Below are 25,085 nucleotides of genomic sequence, written 5' to 3'. Positions count from 1 at the left end.
TGGGGGAAGCACAGACATCTAGGTCAGATGCGCTGGGGTTTGAATCCCATCTCTCCCATTTACTATCTGGCTGTTTACAGAAGAGGTTTGATGGCTCCTGATCTTGGAGGCATGACTGGTTTTCCTTAGGGATCTAGGCTCTTTTGATGGTGTGGTTCTGCCGTCCACTGAAGTCTCCAAATATTCTGAATTTAGCCTGTGACTAGAGAGGGAGAGAGCCTGAAGATAGTGGGAAAGCTCACCTGCTTCTTAAAAATCCCAGCCCACAAGTGAGATGCATCCCAGGCTGGAGGCAAGAGGCTGGGAACAAGCCCCTGGCCCGGCTGCCTCGTAACAGCGCTCCACACTGACGGGGGGTGTGGGTCTTTGCGGTGTGTGTGTGTGTTCAAAATATCCTACTTCTTTACCCGTCATCCAGCAGTTGAGTAATAAAAGCCGTTCTTTCAAGGTAACATCTGGATTTGATACAAACCCCCTCAGGTTCTGGCATCCTATCTCTAAGTTATGGATCAGAGAACTGAAACTATCATAAGGTAACACCTGTCCCAGGCCCTGTGGTAGATGTTGGGTGCACCTGCTCTGTGCCAGGTTCTGTGATGGATGCTGGGGGCACCTGCTCTGTGCCAGGTCTCATGGTGGATGCTGGGGGCACCTGCTCTCTACCAGGTTGCCCCTCTGGTACATCTGCTATGGCGCCTGGCACAGAGCAGGTGCCCTGTGCATATTTTGGTCTGACCTGCATACAAGTTTGGAGGAATGAGGGAAGGAAAAGTCTTCCTACTGAAGATGGGACTATCAAACTTGAGTCACAGCTGGAAGGCCAGGTAAGATTTAGCAATAATACAACAATTCACGGATGAGGCAACCAAGCTAGTGAATTGCAGGGCCAGGGCTTGATTTCAGATCTGTTTGACTCTAAATCTTGTGCTTTTAATGACTATGAAAAAGAATTAACATTTCAGAAAACTTTACCATGAAACCTGTAAGGCAGGCTTCTACAGCATCTGTGTGCAGTGAGGAAGGGTATCTGGAAAGGGTGAGCACTGTTCCTAGGATGCTACATGATAAGCCAAATTGCAAAGGGGAGAAATGTGCAGGAACTGTGCTCTGAAATTTCCTGGAGCCAACAGAAGCATGAAGCATCTGGGGCTGCAGTGCAATTATTTGTTCAGGAAACCAGTGTTTATAGACCCCCACTATGGGGATGTTGGAGCCTGGATTTAGGTGTGGTGAAGATACATGCAGGAATCTGAAGACTCTGACCTTGTTTATTTCTGATTTTGTATCTCTACATGCTTTCACTGCCAGCAAATCATGAAATGTTGACACCCGAGGGAACCTGTTTAATTATTTTTAGGGGAAGAGCAAGGGTTTTAGACCTTGGCAAACCTGGAATCAAATTCCAGCTCAGGCATGTGTGACCATAGGCAAAACACGATTTGTTTTCCTCCAAAGGTCAGAGACATTCAATAATTTGTCCAAGGTTACAGAACAAGTATGTAATGCTTTCAGTTATCTACTGCTGTTTAACAAACCACTCCAAAGCTTAGTGGCTTACAGAAATGACAATCAGTTATTTAGTTCACAAATCTGCAATTTGGGGAGGGCCCAGCAGGGAAGACTGGTGTCATCGGGGTCAGCTTGACCAGGGCTGGAGGGTCAGTTCCTCAGATGACTCATTCACCTGGCTGGCATGTTGGTGCTGGCTGTCAGTGGGAGATCAGCCAGGGCTGAGGACCAGGGACCTTAATTCCTCTCCACCTGGGCCTTTCTGCAGGCTGCTTGGGCTTCCTCACACCATAGTGGCTGGATTCCAAGAATCAGGGAGAGGAATCAGTTTCTTAAGGCCTGGAAACTGGCACAGCACCACTTCTGTCTTCTTATGTCGTCAAGCAGCCACAAAACTCAGATTCAAGGGGAGTGGCCATTGGTCCCACTTTTTTTTTTTTTTTTTTTTTTTTTTTTTTTTTTGCAGTACGCGGGCCTCTCGCTGTTGTGGCCTCTCCCGTTGCGGAGCACAGGCTCCGGACGCGCAGGCTCAGCGGCCATGGCTCACGGGCCCAGCTGCTCCACGGCATGTGGGATCTTCCCGGACCGGGCACAAACCCGTGTCCCCTGCATCGGCAGGCAGACTCTCAACCACTGCGCCACCAGGGAAGCCCCTCACTTACTCTTAAAATTAGATAAGAGTTCATCTTTTTGGACCCCGTTGTTATTATCTGTTTTACAAGATGGAATTATTTAGTGTTTCGCCCATGGTCACATATTTCAAGTTGATATTGGCTTTTGAATTTGAACTCGGTCCTGTGGAATTTATCTCTTGACAGCTATCTCTCTCTCTCTTTTAAAAAATATTTACTTATTTGTTTGCACTGGGTCTTAGTTGTGGCAGGTGGGCTCCTTAGTTGTGGCATGCGAACTCTTAGTTGCAGCATGCATGTGGGATCTAGTTCCCTGACCAGAGATCGAAGCCGGTCCCCCTGCACTGGGAGCACAGAATCTTATCCACTGCGCCACCAGGGAAGTCCTCTTGACAGCTCTCTTTATCACTCTCCAGGCCTCATGACCACAGCCATCAACGCCTCATGCTGTACTCCCAACCTGGCCTTCCTGCCTCTCGTCTCCTCCACTCCAGACCTGCTTCAGCACAGTGTACTTGTCCCTTCTCAGCATTGCTCCCCTGCTGAGCACTCTTCAAGGCTCTCTGTTGCCCTCAGGCTGACACTCAGCTTTGAACTTCATTAACTTGGTTACTAGCTCTTCATGATGTGGGCTTAGACTGTTCCTCAAGCTCAACGAAAGTCACTTCCCCTCTATGATCTATTCCAGGAGAAGTCAAAATCTAAAAATGTCCTCTAGTATGTATGTATGTGTGTATGCATGCATGTATTTTTATTGAGGTGCAGTTGATGTACAGTATTATATAAGTTTTGAGTGGACAACATAGTGATTCACAAAGGTTATACTCCATTTATAGTTATTATAAAATCTTGGCCATATTCCCCGTGCTGTACAATAAATCCTTGTAGCTTATTTATTTTATACGTAGTAGTTTATACCTCTTAATCCCCTACCCCTAACGTGCCCCTCCCTACTTCTCTCTCCCCATTGGTAACCACTAGTTTGATCTCTATATCAGCGAGTCTGTTTCTGTTTTGTTATTTTCATTCATTTGTTTTATTTTTAGATTCCACATATAAGTGATATCATACAGCCTTTGTCTTTCTCTGTCTGACTTATTTCACTAAGCATAATACCCTAAGTGTCCATCAACAGGTGAATGATAAGGAAGATGTACACACACACACACACACACACACACACACACACACACACAACGGAATACTCCTCAGCCATAAAAAAGAATGAAAATTTGCCATTTGTCACAACATGCATGGACTTGGAGGGTATTATTCCCTAGTATTTATTAAGCCAATCATGATAAATACTTTAGAGGGATTATCTAATTTAAATTTTCACAACAACTCTGTTAGTTAGGTTCTTTTGTATTTGGAGCCAGGAATGCTTGATCAGGAAGTGAAACTCTTAACCTTCATGATACTTGAGCTTTCTAAAATGCATGATGTTCTCTCTGATGTCTGAGATTTTATACTTGTTATGTACTCTCTATTTCTCTATCTTTTATGTCACTAACTTATACTTATTTTTCAGGTTCCAATTTAGACAGCTCTTCCTCCAGGAAGATTTCCCTGATTCCTCAAGACTGGTTGAGCTTCCCCTCTACTGCCTCCCATTAATATCCTGTCTTATTTCTATCTAGCACTTTTCATTTTGGACTGAAATTGTCTGTTTTCTTGTGCCTCTCGTGGACTATACATCTTTTTGAGAGTTAAGGAGAGCGTCTTGACTTTATTTTCCTCTCCTGAAGTGAAAGATACTTCAGTCCAGCATCTCATAGGTTCTCCTTGAGTTGTCATTATCTATGAGGCTGAGACTACTCACATATGCAGCCATGTGACCAAAACTGGACCCACATAACAGAGTTTGTTATGGTGGGCTTTGCCGAGGTGCGTGAAATGCGCCTCCTCTTCTTTACTCTCTTCCTCACTATGTACCTGTTCACCTTGGTGGAGAATTTGGCCATCATCCTGGTTGTGGGTTTGGACCACCAGCTACGTAGACCGATGTATGTCTTCCTGACACACTTGTCCTGCCTTGAAATCTGGTACACTTCAGTCACAGTGCCCAAGATGCTGGCTGGTTTTATTGGGGGAGACGGGGGCAAGAATATCTCCTATGCTGGATGTCTGTCCCAGCTCTTCATCTTTACCTTCCTTGGGGCAACGGAGTGTTTCCTACTGGCCGCCATGGCCTATGACCGCTACGTGGCCATTTGTATGCCTCTCCGATATGGGGCCTTGGTGTCCTGGGGCAGCTGCATCCATCTGTCAGCTGCTTGTTGGCTTCCTCACCCCCATTTTGCCCATCTACCTCATGTCGCGACTGACATTTTGTGGCCCCAATGTCATTGATCACTTCTTCTGTGATGCTTCACCCCTGCTAGCCTTGTCCTGCTTGGATGTCACCCTGAAGGAGACCACAGACTTCCTGGTGTCTCTGGCTGTGCTCCTGACCTCCTCCACAGTCATTGCTGTGTCCTATGGCAACATTGTCTGGACGCTGCTGCATATCCGCTTGGCTGCCAAGCGCCGGAAGGCCTTCTCCACCTGTGCAGCCCACCTGACTGTGGTGAGCCTCTTCTATGGCACTCTTTTCTTTATGTATGTCCGGACCAAAGTGGCCCCTTCCATCAACTTCAACAAGGTGGTTTCTGTCTTCTACTCCATCATCACTCCAATGCTCAAGCCTCTCATCTACAGTCTTCGAAACAAAGAGGTGAAGGGAGCTCTGGGCAGAGCCTTTTCCTGCAGGTCTTGGAAAGGTCAGTGAGGAGGCAGGTGGGGAATCCAGTGTCCTTGCCTTGGCTTTTTAGAAGGAGGGTAGTGAGGACTCTGGAATGGAACAGAGGCCTAGGAGTCAGGAGTTATGGACTATGTATTAGTTCAAGTAAAACGCTAGTCTGCTATAGCAAGAGAGCCGTAACTATAATGTAACTTAAAGAATGAAGGATACTTTCTCTTTCCTGAAGAGTCCAAGGTGAGTGATCCAGGTTGGTGGATGTGCTCAACAGGCATTCAAGGATCCAAGTTCCTTGCATCTTTTTCTTTTTCTGGAAGCTCCCTATCTCCAGTTACCACCACATGCTTCTCTTCCTCTTTGCCATCACTTCTCCGCTTTCTTTCTTTCTTTTTTAGCTATCCAATTATTTTCATTTTTATTAAAAAAATTTTTTATTGGGGTATAGTTGATTTACAAATCTGTGTTACTTTCAGGTGTACATCAAAGTGAATCTGTTATACATATACATATATCCACTATTTTTTATTTTAAAATTTTATTTATTTTTTAATTTATTTTTGGCTGCTTTGGGTCTTTTTTGCCGTGTGTGGGCTTTCTCTAGTTGTGGTGAGCGGGGGCTACTCTTCGTTGTGTTGTGCAAACTTCTCATTGCGGTGGCTTCTCTTGTTGCAGAGCACAGGCTCTAGGCACAGGCTTCTGTAGTTGTGGCACATGGGATTAGTTGCTCCACGGCATGTAGGATCTTCCTGGACCAGGGCTCAACCCATGTCACCTGCAGTGGCAGGCACATTCTTTATCACTGTGCCACCAGAGAAGTCCTCCACTCTTTTTTAGATTCTTTTCCCATATAGGCCATTACACAGTATTGAGTAGAGTTCCCTGTGCTATACAGTAGGTCCTATTTGTTATCTATTTTTATATATAGTAGTGTGTATGTGTCAATCCAAATCTTCCAATTTATCCCTCCCCCCTTACCCCTGGTAACCCTAAGTTTATTTTCTAAACTGTAACTGTAACAGTTTACAGTTTCTGTAACTGTAAACTCAGTTTCTGTTTCCTTGCATCTTTAGGGTCAACATCCACTTGGATGTTGGCAAACTAAGGCCTCTGGGCCAAATCCAGCTCAGCACTTATTTATAACAACGTGTGAGCTAAGAATAGTCTTTAAATTTTAAATAGTTGAAAACAAATCAAAAGTAGAATAATATTTCATGGCACAGAAACATTTTATAAAATTAAAAATTTCAGTGTCCGTAAATCAAGTTTTACTAGAACACTGTCACACCATACATATCGTCTATGGCTGCTTTTGTGCTGCAGTGACAGACGTGAGTCATTATGACAGAGACCATTTGCCAACCCCCAATCTGGAGCCTTCTTATTACTTCCATCATGAACATAGGGTCCCAGTGGACAAGAAGAGTGAGCATAGAGCATGGAGACGACACAGCCTGTATTTTAAAGTTTCTTCACTAGATATAGCCATCATCATTTCTACTCACCTTTACTGGTGAGAAGTTAGCCACAGGTCACATCTAATTGCAAGAAGGGTAAAAAGAACTGTGTGAACCATACTGACTCCATTTTGTCAGCTCCACCTTGGGCCTGCAGTCCTACCCCGCCCCCCATTTCTGTGTGACTGAGCTTTAGCCCACTCACAAGGAATGCACCCAAGACAGGTAAGTTCCCTATTAACATTTACCCTTGCCTTTATCTGATATGAAAACTAAAAGAATGCCTTTTGCTGACGCAGATGGTTAATGGCCATGGAAATGTAGGGGAAGCTCCTGTTTCTGGTGGTGCAGACGTGCTTCTCCCTAGTAGTTGGATTTTATTTTTAGCTTTGGCTGCTTTAAATTCCCCTGTACCACTTTTGGTGATGTGCGCTGTAGCTGCGAATGCCTCTGGGTCATCATCCACCCGATCCTGACTGTATGTAAGTTACCAACAATAAATTTTATAATTGCACTTTATGGAGTTGCCTGCTTCATTTTTTGGTCTCAAAGTTCCTTCTCAGTTCGGATATTATTATTCAATATCTCTGCCTCCCAACAAGAGTCCATAGCTAGGCAGACAAATACTTGCCAAACTTTGATTATTGTGGAAAAAGGGGAGCACAAATTTTGGTAGACAACCAGCAGTTTCTACCACAAAGTCCTTAGAATCACAGCTGATTTTTCATGTGACCCATGTACTTATCTTCATTGTATCTACATTCTTTTATTTGAAATATAGACCAAGCTTCCTGCTATACCAAATGGTGCTTTGAAAATTGACTTAGGAAGATCTCATGGCAATGTCAGCTCACTTGAAGTAAGGCTTAAAAAGACAGTTATAATTCAAACAGTTCCCTGTATGTAGATAGTTGCATTCCTAAAGACATTAATGATCATCCTTCGAATGTGGATTTTAGAAACTACAATATGTGGAAGAGGAAAATGCTGAGCTTGGGATAAGGTAGAGGAAGGACAGAATTTCTGTAATGGTGTTTCTTAAGTGGCCAGTAATGAGCAGCTTGCATAATGGTGCCCACAGCACCAGTCTCTACCTTCCCCCGCCCCAACCCAGTATCTTCACTGTTGCTTTTTTTAAATTAAATAAAGTGCCCAGGCAACTCCATCTTCTCCCATCTTCCGAGGAGATGGAGTCCGCAGTCAGGTTCCCAGCAGTGCCAGGCTGTCTTGGGGAACTGTCCAGCCAGCAGCTCGCTATACCACTGCATGGAAAACTTCCAGCTTCTCCTGGTACAGGTGGTGAAACTGCTTGGCCAGACAGTGGAAGAGGGCTTTGCAGTTTCCCATCTCCCTTTTGGCTCCTGCTGGTTCTGAAATGGATGTTTCCTGGCGGCTCCTGCAGGCTTGAGTCTTCACTCGCCTCTCTTCCGCTGTCTCACAGGAGCATGTCTGATTGGTGCAGCCTGGGTCACATGCCTGCCGCTGTTGCAGTTTTAATAGGTAACAGAGAGCACAAATTACATGTTTTGAAAACCATTTCTTTCTTTTCTTTTTTTTTTAAATTTATTTTTGGCTGTGTTGGGTCTTGGTTGCTACCTGCGGTCTTTCTCTAGTTGCGTTGAGCGGGGGCTGCTCTTCATTGCGGTGCGCAGGCATCTCACTGCGGTGGCTTCTCTTGTTGCGGAGCACGGGCTCTAGGCGCGCGGGCTTCAGCAGTTGTGGCTCTCGGGCTCTAGAGTGCAGGCTGAGTAGTTGTGGCGCGCGGGCTTAGTTGCTCCGCGGCATGTGGGATCTTCCCGGACCAGGGCTCGAACCCATGTCCCCTGCATTGGCAGGCGGAGTCTTTTATTTATTTATTTATTTTTTTGCGTTACGCGGGCCTCTCACTGTTGTGGCCTCTCCCGTTGCGGAGCACAGGCTCCGGACAGGCAGGCTCAGCGGCCATAGCTCACGGGCCCAGCCGCTCCGCGGCATGTGGGATCTTCGCGGACCGGGGCACGAACTCGTGTCCCCTGCATCGGCAGGCGGACTCTCAACCACTGCGCCACCACGGAAGCCCCATTACATTTATTGAATATTATATCAGTGATGTGCTTTATATTCTTTTGGATGAGGGCAAGATGCAAAAACAGTGTAAAGATGATAATCTTTCAGGATCAAATATAAGAATTCATCTGAATAAGACAGAAGCAGTAGCTACTTTCAGGCACCTGACCGGAGTAGATTTGACACAAAATGAATTTGACTTTTAGGTTTCTGGATGATGGGAAAAAAGCAAAATATACTGGGTGTATTAGAGTCTTCCAGAGAAACAAAACCAATAGGATATCTATAGCTATATATATATATATATATATATATATATATATATATATATATATATATATAGAAGAGATTTATAGGAATTGATTGATGTGATTGATTATGGGGGCCAAGAAGTCCCATGATTTGGCAACTGCAAGCTGGAGAACAGAGAAAACTTGTGGTATAATTCAGTATGAGCCTGAAGGTCGGAGAACCAGGAGTGCTAATGTCCAAGGGCAGGAGGAGATGAATGTCCCAGCTCAAGCAAAGACCAGATTTGACCTTATTTTGCCTTATTGTTCAATTCAGGCCCTCAGTGGATTGGGTAATGCCCACCTGTGTTGGTGAGGGCCATCTTTTTTACTCAGTATATTTATTCAAATGTATTCTTTCAGAAACATCCTCACAGGCACACCTAGAATTAATGTTTGACAGCTGTCTGGGCATTCCTTATCCCAGCCAACTGACACATAAAATTAACCATCACACTGGGTTACGTAGTTCTCATTTATGGTAGCAGAAAGAATTCAAATTCAAACGCAGGGAATATTTTCTGGATTTTGAGAACTATTCTAAGAATAACTCTGTGGGAAACATCAGCAAAGCTTATGATTTTAAGCTTCTTGAAGAAGAAATCTGTATTTTGAGGTAAATTACATAAAATGGTAAAAACTCTGAGGCATACTCTTAGAAAGCTTTCTTTACATGTAAAAGTGAATCTTGCTTTAATAAAATCTGATGTAAGAAAGTAAACTGAAAAAAAGGCCTTTGTGAGTGTGATTATTTTTATTATTTTTTTATTATTTATTATTTACATTATAAAACATTCACTCCCTTAAAAAACAGACCTACAGGGACTTTTCCGGTGGTCCAGTGGTTAAAACTCCATGCTCCAATGCAGAGGGCGCCAGCTCCATCCCTGTTGGGGAACTAAGATCCTGTATTCTGCATGGTGTGGCCAAAAGCAAAAAAAACCCCAAAAGCCCAGACCTACCTTCCAGAATCTGGATTGCTGGTGAGGTGTATGATATGTGTAGGTATTGACAATTAAAGTTTTAAAAGACACTGCTAAAAAAAAGACACTGCTAATGATAGATCAATCTGCAATGAAGATAAATTATGAAATCATGTCAGGGAAAATGCATATTTTTGTAAATATGGGATGTCTAAGAATATAATTCCTTTTCTGGGGGTATATTTATTCATAGTGTAAAATAGAGTTATGTGAAGTGCTAGCTTAACATAGACACTACTTCATTGATACCCAGAGAAAGTCACAGGGAGTAATCCCAGAGAGAAACAAGATTTATTAAGATAAATTCTGTAATAAGTGCTGTTTAATCTTGTTTTGCCCACTCTGGGTATGAGAATCTCGGCTTAATTGTTAGCTGGGGACTACCTGGTAACTATCTTGGAGAAAGTCCTTTGACTTGGGACATAGCGAGAATGACCAAACCTACACTCTGAAATCAGAACTCTACAGTTTTCTGCGTACCGTTATGTAACACCAGCAAAGGCTTTGATATGTGTCTACTTCACTAAGACCCATCTGGATCTCCTTCCATATTTTTTTTTATCCCTTGCACTTGTGCTGGGATTCGCACTTCTTTTTTTCAGGGTTCTTAGTCTTTGGTTAGTCTCTTGTTTTTCACTTTTCACATTCCAAGCCCTTAGCAGCTGATGTCTAGGGCACATTTGTCAAAATGCTGGTTTTGACTGTGCTATGATACAGCTCTCTCTCTCTAATTTGAGTCTTCTTTATCTTTATCCTTGTTTCCTTTGTGGCTTCATTTGCATTGGTCGAAATAAAATTCTCAGCAGGCCATGGCAAGATAGGAGCATTTTAAACCCCTTTTGGCAGGAACTTAAGATGAATCTCATTGCTCAGAAAAATGGATTCCTTGATACCTTGAGACATTGTGTGTGACACCATTCAGCAACATCCCTCCCAGGGGGCAGTCCAGGAGCACTATCATTTAATTAATGTATGCCCAGTTATTGTGGGATTAATCATTATCCCCACACTCTCATGGAAGTGGAGGGGCTTCATTTAGAGTAGACCTTGCTCTAGCGCATGGGTGACAGTCACCTGTCCTCATTTACCCAAAGACAAGCAGCTAACCAGAGCAGGTTCAGGTTATTTACTCTTTTTTGTCTTCTTCTAGCTTTATTGAGATATAATTAAAACTAGCACTGTATAAATTTAAGGTGTACTGCACAAAATTGACTTATATACATCATGAAAGGCTTATCACAATAAATTTAGTGAATGCCCATCATCTCGTACAGGTACAAAATTAAAGAAATAGAAAAACATTTTTTTCCTTGTGATGAGAAGTCTTAGGGTTTACTCTCTTAACAGCTTTCATATATAACATACAGCAGTGTTAATTATATTTATTATATTGTACTTTATATCCCTAGCACTTATTTATCTTATAACTGCAAGTTTTTACCTTCTGACTGACTTCATCAAATTCCCCCTCCCCCTCCCCCATATCTCTGGTAACCACAAATATGATCTCCTCTTCTATGAGTTTGTTCATTTGTTTGCCTTTGGAGTATAATTGACCTGCAACACTGTGTTGGTTCCTGGTACACAATATAATGATTCGATATTTCTGTTCATTTTAAAAGTATCACCATGACAAGTCTAGTTACCATCTTTCACCATACAAAGACATTACATTCTTATTGACTATATTCCCCACACTATACATTTCGTACATGTGACTCATTTATTTTATACCTGAAAGTTTGTACCTCTTAATCTCCCTCATCTATTTCTCTCCTCCTTCCACCCCTCTTTCTTCTAGAAACTACCTGTTTGTTCTCTGTATCTATGGCTCTGTTTCTGTTTTGTTATGTTTGTTCATTGGTTTTGTTTTTTAGATTCCACATATAAGTGAAATCATACAGTATTTGTCTGTATTTGTCAAGAAAGGAGAAAACAAGAAAAAAGTATAATAAATAGAAAACTATAATAATAGCAATCGTAAATGAAAGCATAGACATCCCTTCTAACTAAAAAACAAATGAAAGTGCCTTCTACTTATTATTTCTATCATTATGTTTTATTAGTTGTTAATAAAAAGTTATGACGAAGCATATGAAAGGGAAAATTTTATAAGACGGTGGAATAACATCAAACACGCTAGAGTAAATGCAAAAGGTTAAATTACTCTAGTTAAGAGTGCTGTGTCACAGTACTATATATAAAACAGATAACTAGTAAGAGTAAATGTGAATCAGAGTAAATGTGAAAGGTTAAATTACTCTAGTTAAGAAGAGTGCTGTGTCACACTACTATATATAGGATAGATAACTAATAAGGACCTACTGTATAGCACAGGCAACTCTACTCAACACTCTGTAATGGAAAAAAAATCTAAAACAGAGTGGATATATGTATATGTATAACTGATTCACTTTGCTGTATACCTGAAACTAACACAACATTGTAAATCAACTATACTCCAATAAAAATTAAAAGAAAAAAAAAGGAGAGTGTGCTGGGTCCGCTACTTCCTGTCCAGATGAACTCTCCAGCCATCTATATCCTTTGGGTGCCAGTATTCTGATGTCTATGGACCTTGTCTAAGGGCTGCCCTGCCCTCTCTCTTCTGGTCGGAGGCTTGACGTGAGACTGGGGGTGGGAGGAGAGTGAGATTCGAGTATTCATGCCCCCAGATGCCTCTCTGCTCAACCGAGGGTTGTCAGTGGCTGCCTTCATCTGAGAAAGACCATGGCTGTAGCGGGGAGGACTTCTCCTACTACTTCCTCCCCTCCGTGCATGGGGAGGAGGGGCTTCTTACTGTGGCTGTCCCCTGGATGTTTCACCCTTAACCCCGCCTACTCCTTTGGAAAGAACTCCTTCATCACATTCCCATGGGAGTGTGCCATCTGTGTTTTGCCTTTCCAAGGTCAAAGCGCGGAGGATTGAGCAGTTCTGATACAGGTAGCTGGAGTAAAGATTTTGACTATTATAGACACTTCCAAATTGCATGAAAAGCCGAAGTCATCTATTTGCTATTTAGAAGAGATGCACCTAAAGCAATAATAGGAATGGGTAACATGAAGCCTTAAATGAGTCCACTTGCCCTGGAGGCTCTCCAGTCCTCGAGACCTAGGGAAGAATGAGAGGCTTTTGGAACAAAGGGGTGAGGGGTTAAGTCAGCATCGAGTGTGATTTCTGGTGGGCAGACAGACCATGTGAGTGAGTGCCCAGAAGTCCTGCTAAGCTTTCTTCAACCCAATGATTAGCAAAAGGCTTCTCAGGACGATGACAAGATAATGCTCTGGTTAAGTGAATATTAAAGCTAAGACATGGTCATAGAATTAAAAGACTTTCTTTTTTTCATAGAGAACCATAAAGACTAAACAAAATATGGCTTGTCTATTGAGTTCCACCCTATAAAGCCTTCCCTGATTCCTGCTCCTAAAGCTGGGCTCCAGTTCTTGCTTCTCTGTCCCTGCCAGTCCTAGGACCCTCCCCATCATCACATCATCACTGAGCTCTTTCTACTGCAGATTGTTTGAGCTCATGTCTTTTCCCCTCCAATTAGATTTTCAGCATTTAATCGGTCTTAGCTGTTGAGTGCATGAATGAATGCATGCTCTTCTCTCTCTTCCTTCTCATCTTCCTCCCTTTCCCCTCCTCCTGCAGGTTCCCCAAGTTACTCAGTGCAGGGGTTTGCTGTCCCAGACTTTCTCCAGCCTGTTAGGGAAGCTGTCCCACCAGGTATATGCAGACAAGTTCCTTTACTTCAAAGTCCTTGGTGACTCTCTCATCCTAGACTGGGCAAAATGATACTGAGGACTTGGGTATCTTCTTCTCAAAAGATAACTGCTCCTTCCAGGTTTACATTGTTATCATTATTGTCAATAGCAATAACAATGAACAGTTATGAGCCTTTGTTATATACCAGGCACTGGTTATTCCATTGATAACACCCACAACGGCTCTAAGAAGTAGATGCATCACCATTCATCTTTGCTACCTTCATTTTGTAGATGAGGAATGTGAAGCTCGAAAGGGATGCCTTAATTTGTCAGGATCACGTAATTAATAAGAAGTGTCATTAAGATTCGAATCCAGGTTTACTCACTTTCCAGCCGGTGTCCTTCACCATTTCTAATGCTTCTGCTTCCCAGCGCATCTCTGTCCGGTTCCCTCTGCTGATTGTGCATTCTGGGATTTATGTGAAACAAAGAGAGTTTCTACTGGGTCCTTTGATTTTATGAACTATGGGGTTTTGCAAAACCAGAGTCGGCGCAAGCAAGGAAGATGTAGTCAATCTGGAGCTCCTTGAATTTTAGCAAAATAAAGATACCACCCAACAGGAGTGGGGTTCCTAGTGTTAGAGAGGCTATGCAGACACTCTGAGTTCAGTGGACCTGGGAGTGTGTGGCCTCCAAGGCCGATCCTGATGAAAATTAACTTAAATTGACAGACGTTAACCTCATCACAAGTGACCCATCGGGCTGTGATGCTGGGGAGACCTAGGCGGTGGGCCACGTGTATCCTCAGGGCTGGAATGTAACTAACCAGACAGGTGACAATACAATCAACTGAAGAAGACTCAACCTGCCCGAGTGAAACACAGGAAGAGGGTGTCTCAGCTGAGCTGAACATTCTGGTTGCCTGGGCAGGTCTGATTTCACAGAGACAATAGTCTGGTTTCTTCCTTATGCTCCATTTCTAGCCTCATGGATTACCCTTCCGAGAAGAATTTGGCTTCAGATAGAGGCTTTTCTGCAGGGAGAGAATATGCTGAGCAGACAATTCGAGGCTGTTGGTGTTGAAAATCACATGTCTCATTCTAAGTCAATAAGTGGTGTCTGACTTTGACAATGGTTTTGGGCAGCTTGAGCCAGCCCCACCAATACCAGGCATTTCTGGGTGAGTACTTCTTTCCTGGAACTATGATATCATCCCATTGTCTGGGCCCCACTCAACTATGAGCTCTTTGAGGTTGGCAGCTGGAGCTTACTCATATTAGTATCTTGGGGGATTATGATCTGGCCTGTAGCTGTTGTTCAGAAAACATCTATTGAAGGGGTGTGAACTGTGCTATTTTTAGAGCTACAAAGCTGAGAATGTAGTCATCAGCACCTCAATGCTGACTGTATCGGGAGGCTTTTTTTTTCCCTGTCACTGGGACACCTGACCCAAGAGTGAGGGTTGCTATCTCATCTCGTGAGGACCATGGGGCTGGAGATAGAGGCCCAGGTGGGGAGGGGGGTGGCACTGTGGGGAGGATGGTCCTAATGTCACCCACTGTGCTGGAGTGGGAACTGAAAGCAGCCTGTAACCGTGATGACTGGACTGATATCATGCACTTTAACTTTTTTCAATTAAAGCAATGAAGGCCTAGTAAAGTAATTTTTAAACTACTTTTTAAGACTTTTCTCATAAATAAAAAACTAGGAAAAGCAAGTCTCTGTCAGCCAAGTGTCCTGATGTCTGACTCATAAGCTAAGGTCACTCTAACCAAACATTCTAGCTTGGAACCTTGAGGTTGGGTTGTTCTGCCTTGAGTTCTCCCATGGTTGACCCTTCGAAAGCCATGTGGGTGCCATGGCGTTATGGCTGTCTGGGTTCATGCTTGCCTTCTTGCCCAGAGGGTGAGTGTTTCTGAGGATAAGTCCATGGCCTCATATGTGCCTCACGGTACATGTGGTTATAACACAATGCTCTACACCCTGAGTAGTGTGTACAATAAAAATTTGGAAAGAATAACCAGCTCCACAATAGGCAGCATTTTTATTTAGCTGAGGTTCCCTCCTCCTTGCTTCTTCTACCCTGGAGTTGAATTGCCTGATTTTGAATCCCAAATTACTACTTACTAGCTGTGTGATTTTGGGCAAGTGACATTTCCTCGTTGAGCCTCAATTTCATCCTCTGTAAAATGGGAAAAATAATAATATCTAACTCATGAGTTGTTGTGAGAATTAAATGAGATAATAAAATGAATATTATAATAATAGGAAATACAGACATAACACCGTAACTCAGTCATTTTTCTAAGTGTTTTACATGTATTAACTCATTTAATCTTCATAAGAATTTTGATGCATGCAAAGTATCTAAAAAGCAGTTCCCACTAATGGTTATTATCCAATAAATGATAGATATAGTCATTATTAAGTCACTCTCAGCCAATATTGTAGAAGAAAGCATATGATAAGATAGGATGTGAACTTATATTAGGATGTGAATGACTGACAATAGCTGTACGTTACTCAAGAATAGCTATTGAGAATTAAATATTTGCAACTAATTGGATAATTTTTTTTTTTTTTTTTTGTGGTACGCGGGCCTCTCACTGTTGTGGCCTCTCCCGTTGCGGAGCACAGGCTCCGGACGCGCAGGCTCAGCAGCCATGGCTCACGGGCCCAGCCGCTCCGCGGCAGGTGGGATCTTCCCAGACCGGGGCATGAACCCGCGTCCCCTGCATCGGCAGGCGGACTCTCAACCACTGCACCACCAGGGAAGCCCCTGGTTAATTTTTTAATTGTAGCATTTGTGGCCTCAGTGGAATCTAGAAGGGAATGTATTTAATATTTCTTGGGGTGTCTTTTAAAGCTTCAAGTAAGAAGCCATGGACCTTACTTCCAAGTGTATGGGGGTGAAGTTGATTCTCCACCTGGAAAATGATTTGATAAACATTGCTTTCCTACCTAACGGATTTGATGTATGTTGAAGATCAAACAGAACTCAAGTCCAGGCAAGAGTTTCACAGAAACGTCACGAGATCCAGCAGAAAGTTCTGCCACTTGTTCAACTTCCCAACTTTCTGAGAAAGGTGGAGAAGAGGAATGAGATGCTCCTGGCCTGGATTATAAATCTTGGATTCTATCATCAGCCCTCACATCAGGGGCTGTTAGGGAACATGTGTCCCAGTCTGTTTAACCAATCAACAAAAAATTATGGAAGTTTGGCCTAAGGCTGCCACATTTTAATTTTGCCACAAAAGTTTGTTGGAAAATTAAAAAATACAATAACCAAGAAAAGGAAACAACTTAAGTGTCCTTTGATGGATGAACAGATAAAGAAGTTGTGGCATATATATACACAATGGAATATTATTCAGTCATAAAATGAAGAAATCCTGCCGTTTATGACAACATGGGTAGACTTGAGGGCATTATGCTAAGTGAAATAAGCCAGACAGAGAAAGACAAATACTGTATATCACTTAACTGTGGAATCTCAAAAAACCCCAACAAACCAAAAAACAAAAAGCAACCAAATAGAAAAGGAGATCAAATTTGGGGTTACCAGAGGCAGGGAGTGCGGGGAGGAGGAACTGGAGGAAAGTGGTCAAAAGGTACAAACTTCCAGTTGTAAGATAAATAAGTACTAGGGATGTAATGTACAGCATGATGAGTGTAGTTAACTAACAGTGCTGTATGACTCAGCATAAATCCTGAGTTCTCATCACAAGAAAAACATTTTTTCTTCTTTTCTTGCTTTCTCTTTTGCTTGTATCTAAATGAGATGACTGATGCTAACTAAACTTATTCTGGTAATCATTTCACAATATACATGAGTCAAACCATTATGCAGGGATGTATGTCAATTACACCTCAATAAAGCTAGAAAAAAAAGAAAAAAAGAATAATATCACTATTTAAGAAGGGCTGGTGACCTCACACTGACATGTCTATACCATGTCATTTCTTTGTCATTCTGTTGCAAACAAGAGAAAGCATCATTATTAGATCAGCACTAGTTTGTGGGCCAGCATTAGGGAACCACTAATCTGGTCCAATACCCTCTCCCCCCTTTTGCTGAAGGGGGATCCCAGGCCCAGGTAAGGAAAGTGAACTTTCAAGGTTATAGCCTGTGACCCAGTTGCAACTCTCTCCTCTAGCACCTTTTCCCTGTGCACCCAGTCAAAGTATTCATAGGCTTTCCTCTCTCTAGGCGCGTCTCTCACCTGACGAGCTCTGTACACGGGCAGCAGCTCGGCCATGGGCTTGGACTCTGGGGAGGTCACCCCTCCGACCACCCCCAGGAGCAGTTGCTGGGGCCACAGCTGAAGTGGAGTGTGGACCGGGGCTGGTTGGACAGCAGGGCCAGGGTGCTCCCCAGGGCCTGGACTCCTGAGATGCAGGAATCATGGTCTGCAGTCCCACGTGACATTGGGCAGGAAGGCTGGGTCCTCATTTGCCTCAGACACAGCAAAGAGATGGCCCAGAAGATTCAGGAAAAAACGGACTTTGAATCTTAGAGAGGGTGAAAGACATGGGGTGTTAGGATAGGTCAGTAGCATTCTAGAGAGCCACACAAAACAGCCCAGAGTCTCTTCTTGTGAGAAACGAGGGCAGGAAGAGATGTGGGATTGAACTTAGATGTATGTTTGCTGAATGAAAGAAGCCTCGGGGCGAATGGGGGATTTAGGGAATACAGACATCCACAAGTGGACAGTCATGGAGAAAGGCTGGCAGCTTCCCCAGAGCTTGATAAAGGGACACACAAAGTGACAGACACACACAGAGAGACTTTCAGGCATGCAGAGAGGCTGACAGCAATATAGGCACATACACAGCATTGGGTCCCCAAACTCAGGCAGACAGCGGGCAGAATGGATGTGACGTGTAAACAGGCAGACTCGTGCACTGGCATAGATGACTCAGCTGCAGAGACGGGCACTCAGGTGTGGATAAGACAGGAAGTTTTTTTCTCTTTTTCTTTTTGAAGCATTAAAGCCTTTCTTTCCTTTAAGATAACTGATTATTAAATATAGGTTTTTGGTTTTATGCTAGCAGCACTTTATTGAAGTATAATTTAAATACAGTAAAATACACTAATCTTTGCAACTTACATGTGCAGATTAATGAATTTTAACAATATACAAGTACACATATAACCATTACACAGATCAAGGTATAGAAGATTTCCGAACCCCAGAAAATCCTTCCTGTCCCTTTCCAGACCATCCTTTTTCCCCATCCTTCAGAAGCAACCACAATCTAGTTTGTCTATTTGAACTTCATAGAAATGAAATCATTCTGTCTGGCTTCTTTCATGCATCATAATCTTTTTTTTTTTTTTGAGATTTGTCCACGCTGTTGTATGTATCAATAGTTCATTTCTTTAAAAAACTGCTGAGTATGATATACTACAATTTATTTATCCATTCTTCTGTCTTTACACATTTTGGGTTGTTTTCAGTGTTGAGTTTCTGTGAATCAAGCTGCAGTGGACATTGTTGTAAAAGTTGTTTTGGGTGAACACAGGCATTCATTCTCATGAGTACCTACTAAGGAGAAGCTATTACTGGGACATAGGGTAGGTGTACCTGTAACTTTATAAGAAACTGGAAAATGATTTTCCAAAGTCATGTAATTTTATACTGACCATGCCAAGTGTCAGAAAGCATATGGAGAAACTGGAGTTCTCATACATTGCAGGTGGAAATGTCTTGGCAGTTGTTTAAAACTTTAAACATATACCTACCATAAACCCCAGCCATTCTACTCCCAGATATGTGCTCAAGAGAAATGAAATGAATATGTTCACACAAAGACTTGTGCACAAATGTTCATAGCAGCTTTCTTTGTATCAGGCAAAACTGGAAACAGGTTAATGTTTATCAACAGGTGAATGGATACAAAATTCTGGTGTATCCATTTAATAGAATGCTGCTCAGCAATAAAAAGGAACTAATAGTAAATGCAACAACATGGATGAATCTCAAAATAATTATGGTGAATAAAGCCAGACAAAAAAGAGTACATGCTTTTGATCCAATTTATGTAAAGTTCTAGCAAATGCAAGCTAATCTATAATAACACAAAGCAAATAAATGTTTGTGTGGGAATGGAGGTTTGGAGGCATGAATTACAAATATGCACAAAGAAACTTTTTGTGGTAATGGATATGTTCTTTGTATTGATTGTGGTAATAGTTTATACATATGGCAAAACTCATCACATTGTACACACTAAATATGTACAGTTTATTTTACATCACTTAAACCTCAATAAAGCTAACTTTAAAAAGTTGGACATGGTTCATTTCTCTTACGTTTCCTGGAGAAGTATGTGTAGAAGTGGCATTTTTTCCTTAAATGTTTGAGAGAAATCATTAGCATCTGGAGGTTGTTTTTAATTTTTCCCTTTTGTGGGGGGGAGGATGGTTCTTTTTTTTTTTTTTTTTTTTTTTTTTTTTTGCGGTAGGCGGGCCTCTCACTGTTGTGGCCTCTCCCCTTGCGGAGCACAGGCTCCGGAGCACAGGCTCAGTGGCCATGGCTCACGGGCCCAGCCGCTCCACGGCATGTGGGATCTTCCCAGACCGGGGCACGAACCCGTGTCCCCTGCATCGGCAGGCGGACTCTCAACCACTGCGCCACCAGGGAAGCCCATGGGAGGATGGTTCTTAATTACATGTTCAATCCTCCAACAAATATAGGATGATTCAAATTTTATTTATTATTATTTTAGTTTGTGAAGCTTATGTTTATTAAGGAATTTGTCTATTTTCTCTAAGTTATAACATTTATCAGCATAATGCTGGTTATAATATCTCCTTATTCTATTTTATGATATCCATAGAATCTGTAGTAATGCTCTTTTTAATTTATTTTATTGGTACTTATGACTTCTGTTAATCTTTTCTAGGAAGCAAAATTTGACTTTGTTGAATTTTTAAAAATCTATTTATTAACAGCTTTGTTGAGGTATAATTGACATTCATCTATTTATATTTTATTGATTTTTTTCCTCATCTTTACTACTTCTTTTGTTCTATTTTTTTGGGGGTGTGTGTTTAATTCAATCTTCTTTTTCTAGGTTCTTGAGGTGGAAGCTTAGGTCATTGATTCTAGACCTTTTCCCCCTAGTATTGTCATTTAGAACTCTATGCACTGCTTTAACATCATCCCCAAGTTTTTACATGTTTATTTCATTAGTGTTCAGTTGAAGATATTTTCTTATCCCCATTTTAATTTATTTTTCCTGCACATGTTATTTAGGAGTGTATTCTTTAATTTCTTTTAGTTATTAATTACTGGTATTACTATTTTAAATCCATTGTGGTAAGAGAACTTGTTTGGCTTCATTTAAAACCTTTGTGATTTATTGAGACCTGACTAACATAAGATCCATTTTGGTGAATGTTCCACATAAACTTGAATGGAATTTGGATTCTGCAGGCTTTGGGTGTGTAGCATTCCACATATATCAATTAGATCAAGTTGGTTAGTGGCATTCAAATATCTATTCTTACTGATATTTTTACCTACTTTTTCTTCATATTACTGAAGAGAAGTGTTAACATATCCAACTATGTATTTTCTTCATGTATTTTGAAGCTATGTTATTGGCTGCATAGTGATGTAAGATTGCTATGTCCTCCTGATAAATTCATGTTTTTCTTTATCTCTGGTTGTATTCCTTGTCTTGAAGTCTCTTGTTCAATAATAACATAGACATCCTAGCTTTTTTATGCTTAGTGTTTCCATGGCATATCATTTTTCATTCTTTTACTTTCAATCTATCTATGCCCTTATCTTTAAAGAGTGTCCTCTGTAAATGGCATATGGGTGTATTTTATTATTATTTGAATTTTAATAGTGTGGCAATCTCTGTCTTTTGATTAGAGTGCTTTGCCCATTTATATCTAAGACAATCACTGATATGTTTTCATTTAAGTTTTTTATTTTATAATATTTCTATTTCTCACATCTGCTTTTTGTTTCCTGTTTTTCTTTTACTGACTTATTTTACACTAATTTTTTTTTTTAGTATTCTATTTTATTTCTTTTTTTGGCTTTTGCCATACCTGTTGGTATAATTTTTTAAAGCAGTTGCCCTAAATTTACAATAAGCATCATTTTGGTGAGTAATCAACTACCTCAACACTTAGTGGCTTAAAACAACATGCATTTATTTACTTATACTAATTTTTGAGTCATATCAGGTGTGGTTGTGATGCCAGTGGGCTGCTAGGCTTTTTCTGGTATTTCTCTACACTGTATTGCAGTGCATTGTGTTGCAGGATTGGGGAAGGCATCTGTGCTGGTTGTACTTGCTTTGATTGAATGTGGAATGAAGTACAAAGATGCAGTTCAGTTTATAAGACAAAAAAGAAGGGGAACATTCAATTCCAAAAAGCTGCTTTACTTGGAGAAATACCGACCTAAGGTGCAATTACACTTCAAAGATACCAATGGGCATTGCTGTGTTCAGTAGAAAGAAATGTATATGAAAGCTGACTTGTTTGTGGTATTTAGAGGGAACTCTTGGTACCTGAAAATGTGAATCTGGAAGCTTAACTGTGTCATCAAAGTGGTGATGGATTCAGTGCTCCTCAACCACTCTCCTAGTGATTGAAAAAAAGCAAACAAAAAAGAAATCCCTCTATAACATGAATAAAATGTTTAAGAAAAGAAAAAGAAAAAAAACTCTTCTCAGTTCTGGGCAAGGGGCAGTAATTCAACTGGCGTTATAAGTTGGCAAACCACAGTTCAAAAGTTGGACTTCTTTTTTTCATTATCTCAGCACTAATCATGAAAAAGTTAAGACATTTTTATTTTGTATATTTTTAAATTTTTATTGGGATATAGTTGATTTACAATTTTTTATTAGTTTCAGGTGTACAGCAAAGTGAATCAGTTATACATATACATGAATCCACTCTTTTTTAGAGTCTTTCCCATATAGGCCATTACAGAGTATTGAGTAGAGTTCCCTGAGCACAGTAGGTCCTTATTAGTTATCTATTTTATATATAGTAGTGTGTATGTGTCAAAGATATTTTTTAAAGCATAATAATTTATAGTCCCTGTTTTTTGTTGTTGTTGTTGTTGCTGTTGTTTTTTTTTGCGGTACGCGGGCCTCTCACTGTTGTGGCCTCTCCTGTTGTGGAGCACAGGCTCCAGATGTGCAGGCTCAGTGGCCATGGCTCACGGGTCCAGCCACTCCACGGCATGTGGGATCTTCCCAGACTGGGGCACAAACCCGTGTCCCCTGCATTGGCAGGCAGACTCTCAACCACTGCACCACCAGGGAAACCCTAGTCCCTGGCTTTTATTCTGTGTTTTGACCAATACTTTAGGAAATCTCATGCCACTCAATTTCTTTAAACTATCCAGCGGCTGTATAAGCAACCACACACAACACAGTCTTGAATTACTCAGAGAGATTATAGTTCCCAAAGCTTTGCCTTTGCCAGAGATCACATTTCAGGGGATCACTGTTCATACTTTATTGATTGTTTCACTATTGTGAGCTATGGGATGCAAGAGTACCAGTCTGTATCCTATTTCATAATACTAGATATATTCTCACTGTTTCAGTCTCATTCAGGCAAGATAGACAATCCTGTGATGACTAATTTTATTTCTCAATTTGACTGAGCCATGGGGTATTCAGATACTTGTTAAATATTATTCTGGGTGTGTCTGGGTGAGAGTGTTTCTGGATAAGATAACATTTGAATTGGTAGATGAGTGAAACAGATTGCCCTCCTCAGTGTGGGTGGGCCTCATCCAATCTGTTGAAGGCCTAAATAAAACAAAAGTCTCAGTGAGGGAGAATTTGCTCTCTCTGCCTGACTGTTTTCAAGGTTTTCTCCTGTCTTCAGATTTGGATTCAAACTGGAATGTACACCATTGGCTCTCTGGGTCTGCAGCTTGCTGACTGCAGATCATGAGACTTCTCAGCCCCCATAATTATATGAGCCAATTTTTTATAATAAATCTCTTTCTCTCTGTCTCTGTCTGTCTGTCTCTCTATATATTTATATATACATACAATATCTATATTTAATATATCTATATCTAATATACCTTGATTTCTTCAATTTCTCTGATAGTTTATTGCCTCCAACAATCTTAGGGGTGGGGAATCAAGGCTCCTCTTTTGTGTATGATATGCTTGAAAAATCTATTAGCCAACTGGGATTAGGCCTTTCTCTTCCTCTCCCATCCTTCCTCCTCTTTACACGTGGGCTTCTTTCTTCTCTCTCTCCTACTCCTCCAGTTAATATGGCTGGAGTCATGGCTTCCTACAAAATATTTTTGGCTTCAGTTAGAGTATTTTAGGGTACTTCTCATTTTATGAGTATAGTTCCCAGAGGACTCTGATTAACTGAGTTTTGTTGAGAAGCCCATGTGCGTTCCAATGAAATTGGACCAGGTAGAATGTGCTATTTTGTACAAAACAACTACTCTTGCAGTAACCATATGAAGGAGGGGACCATTTTTCCAAGTATGAGAGGGGTGATTTGTAGAAAATAATCTGAACAATGAAAAAGTAATCTAATTATTCAGGATTTTGTAGGATGCTGATAGTTGCAACGGAGGCAGGAGATAGATGGGCCTTCAGGGCAAACAATTTGAGTTCATTCCCTGTGGACCGATACTCCGAGACAGGAATAACAGGACAATTGAGAGAGGAGGCTTGTCCCCTCCCAGATAGAAGATAAGAGACCACGTATTCCTTATTCTCGAAGTCAGGGGACCTTCCTGACTACACAAGTGCAGAAAGTTTCCTTGGAGGTTAAAAGGGGAGTGATGCCAACTACCCATAGGCCTCTTTGGTAGAATCCATCTTGGCTAAGAGATGCATGTGCCCACATGGGAAAATCCTGAGATACACCAAATATGGACTCTGAACCAGGCAAATCAAAATGATTGGTCAAAGGAAGCAGGGAAGTAATGCCCCATAAAAGTGACTCAAACTGCCCACGAGGTGCGACTCTATTTCTGAGCCTGCCTGTGTTATCGATCCACACATACTATATTTAAATACTTTACTTGTTTCACTACTTTCTGTCTTAGTGGGAATTCTTTTTCTGCAAAGCTGTAGGGCCAGGGCCTTGTCACTGACCACTGGTCTAGTGGCTAGGATTTGGTGCCCTTACTGACGTGACCTGGCCTCAATCACTGGCTGGGAACCAAAACCCTGCTTCAAGCTGCTGCGGGCCAAGGCCATCCGAGATCACAACCACAGATAATCCCTGTTGCAGAGTCAATATTGCTTAGCAAATATTCCATTTGCTCTTTTACCTTTAATGGTCCCCATCTAGTGAGGCAGGACTGTGTGACTAGTTCTAACCAGTGGGCTGAAACATAATGTCCATGTATAATTCTGTAGTCTTTTATCCCCTGCTCTTGTGACTAGGAGTTTTCATGTTCTAGATGATGCAACTACAAAATGGTAGAGCCGTTTTAAGCCTGGGTCTCTGAATGACTACATGGAGCAGAGCCCCCTGCCAATTTGCACAAGAAAAGAATTGTTAACTAGAATAAAACCTTTGCATTGGAGCTGATGGTTACCACAGCAAACCCAGCCTATTCTGACTATAATCCAAACCACCAAATTGATTTTCATCATCTTCTTTAATCCTTACAACAATTCTTTCAAATAGGAAATAGAAAACAAATTTTTTTGAGGAAACTGATATTCTAAGAGGATAAGGTTTTACCTTAG

The 25,085-nt window shown here is 41.5% G+C and overlaps 1 protein-coding gene across 1 annotated transcript; it reads left to right on the top strand.

Moving 5' to 3' along the window:
- Positions 1-3,965: 3,965 nt before the first annotated feature.
- On the top strand, positions 3,966-4,911 carry OR6Q1 (olfactory receptor family 6 subfamily Q member 1; the record flags this gene model as incomplete). Its single annotated transcript, XM_079707935.1, is given in 2 exon segments — positions 3,966-4,423; positions 4,425-4,911. Coding segments are annotated over 2 exon segments (945 nt in total).
- Positions 4,912-25,085: the final 20,174 nt, after the last annotated feature.

Source organism: Hyperoodon ampullatus (genome assembly GCF_949752795.1).
Source record: "Hyperoodon ampullatus genome assembly, chromosome: 7".
In the NCBI taxonomy this organism is placed as follows: Eukaryota; Metazoa; Chordata; class Mammalia; order Artiodactyla; family Ziphiidae; genus Hyperoodon; species Hyperoodon ampullatus.
This window is presented reverse-complemented; position numbering and strand designations above follow the sequence as displayed.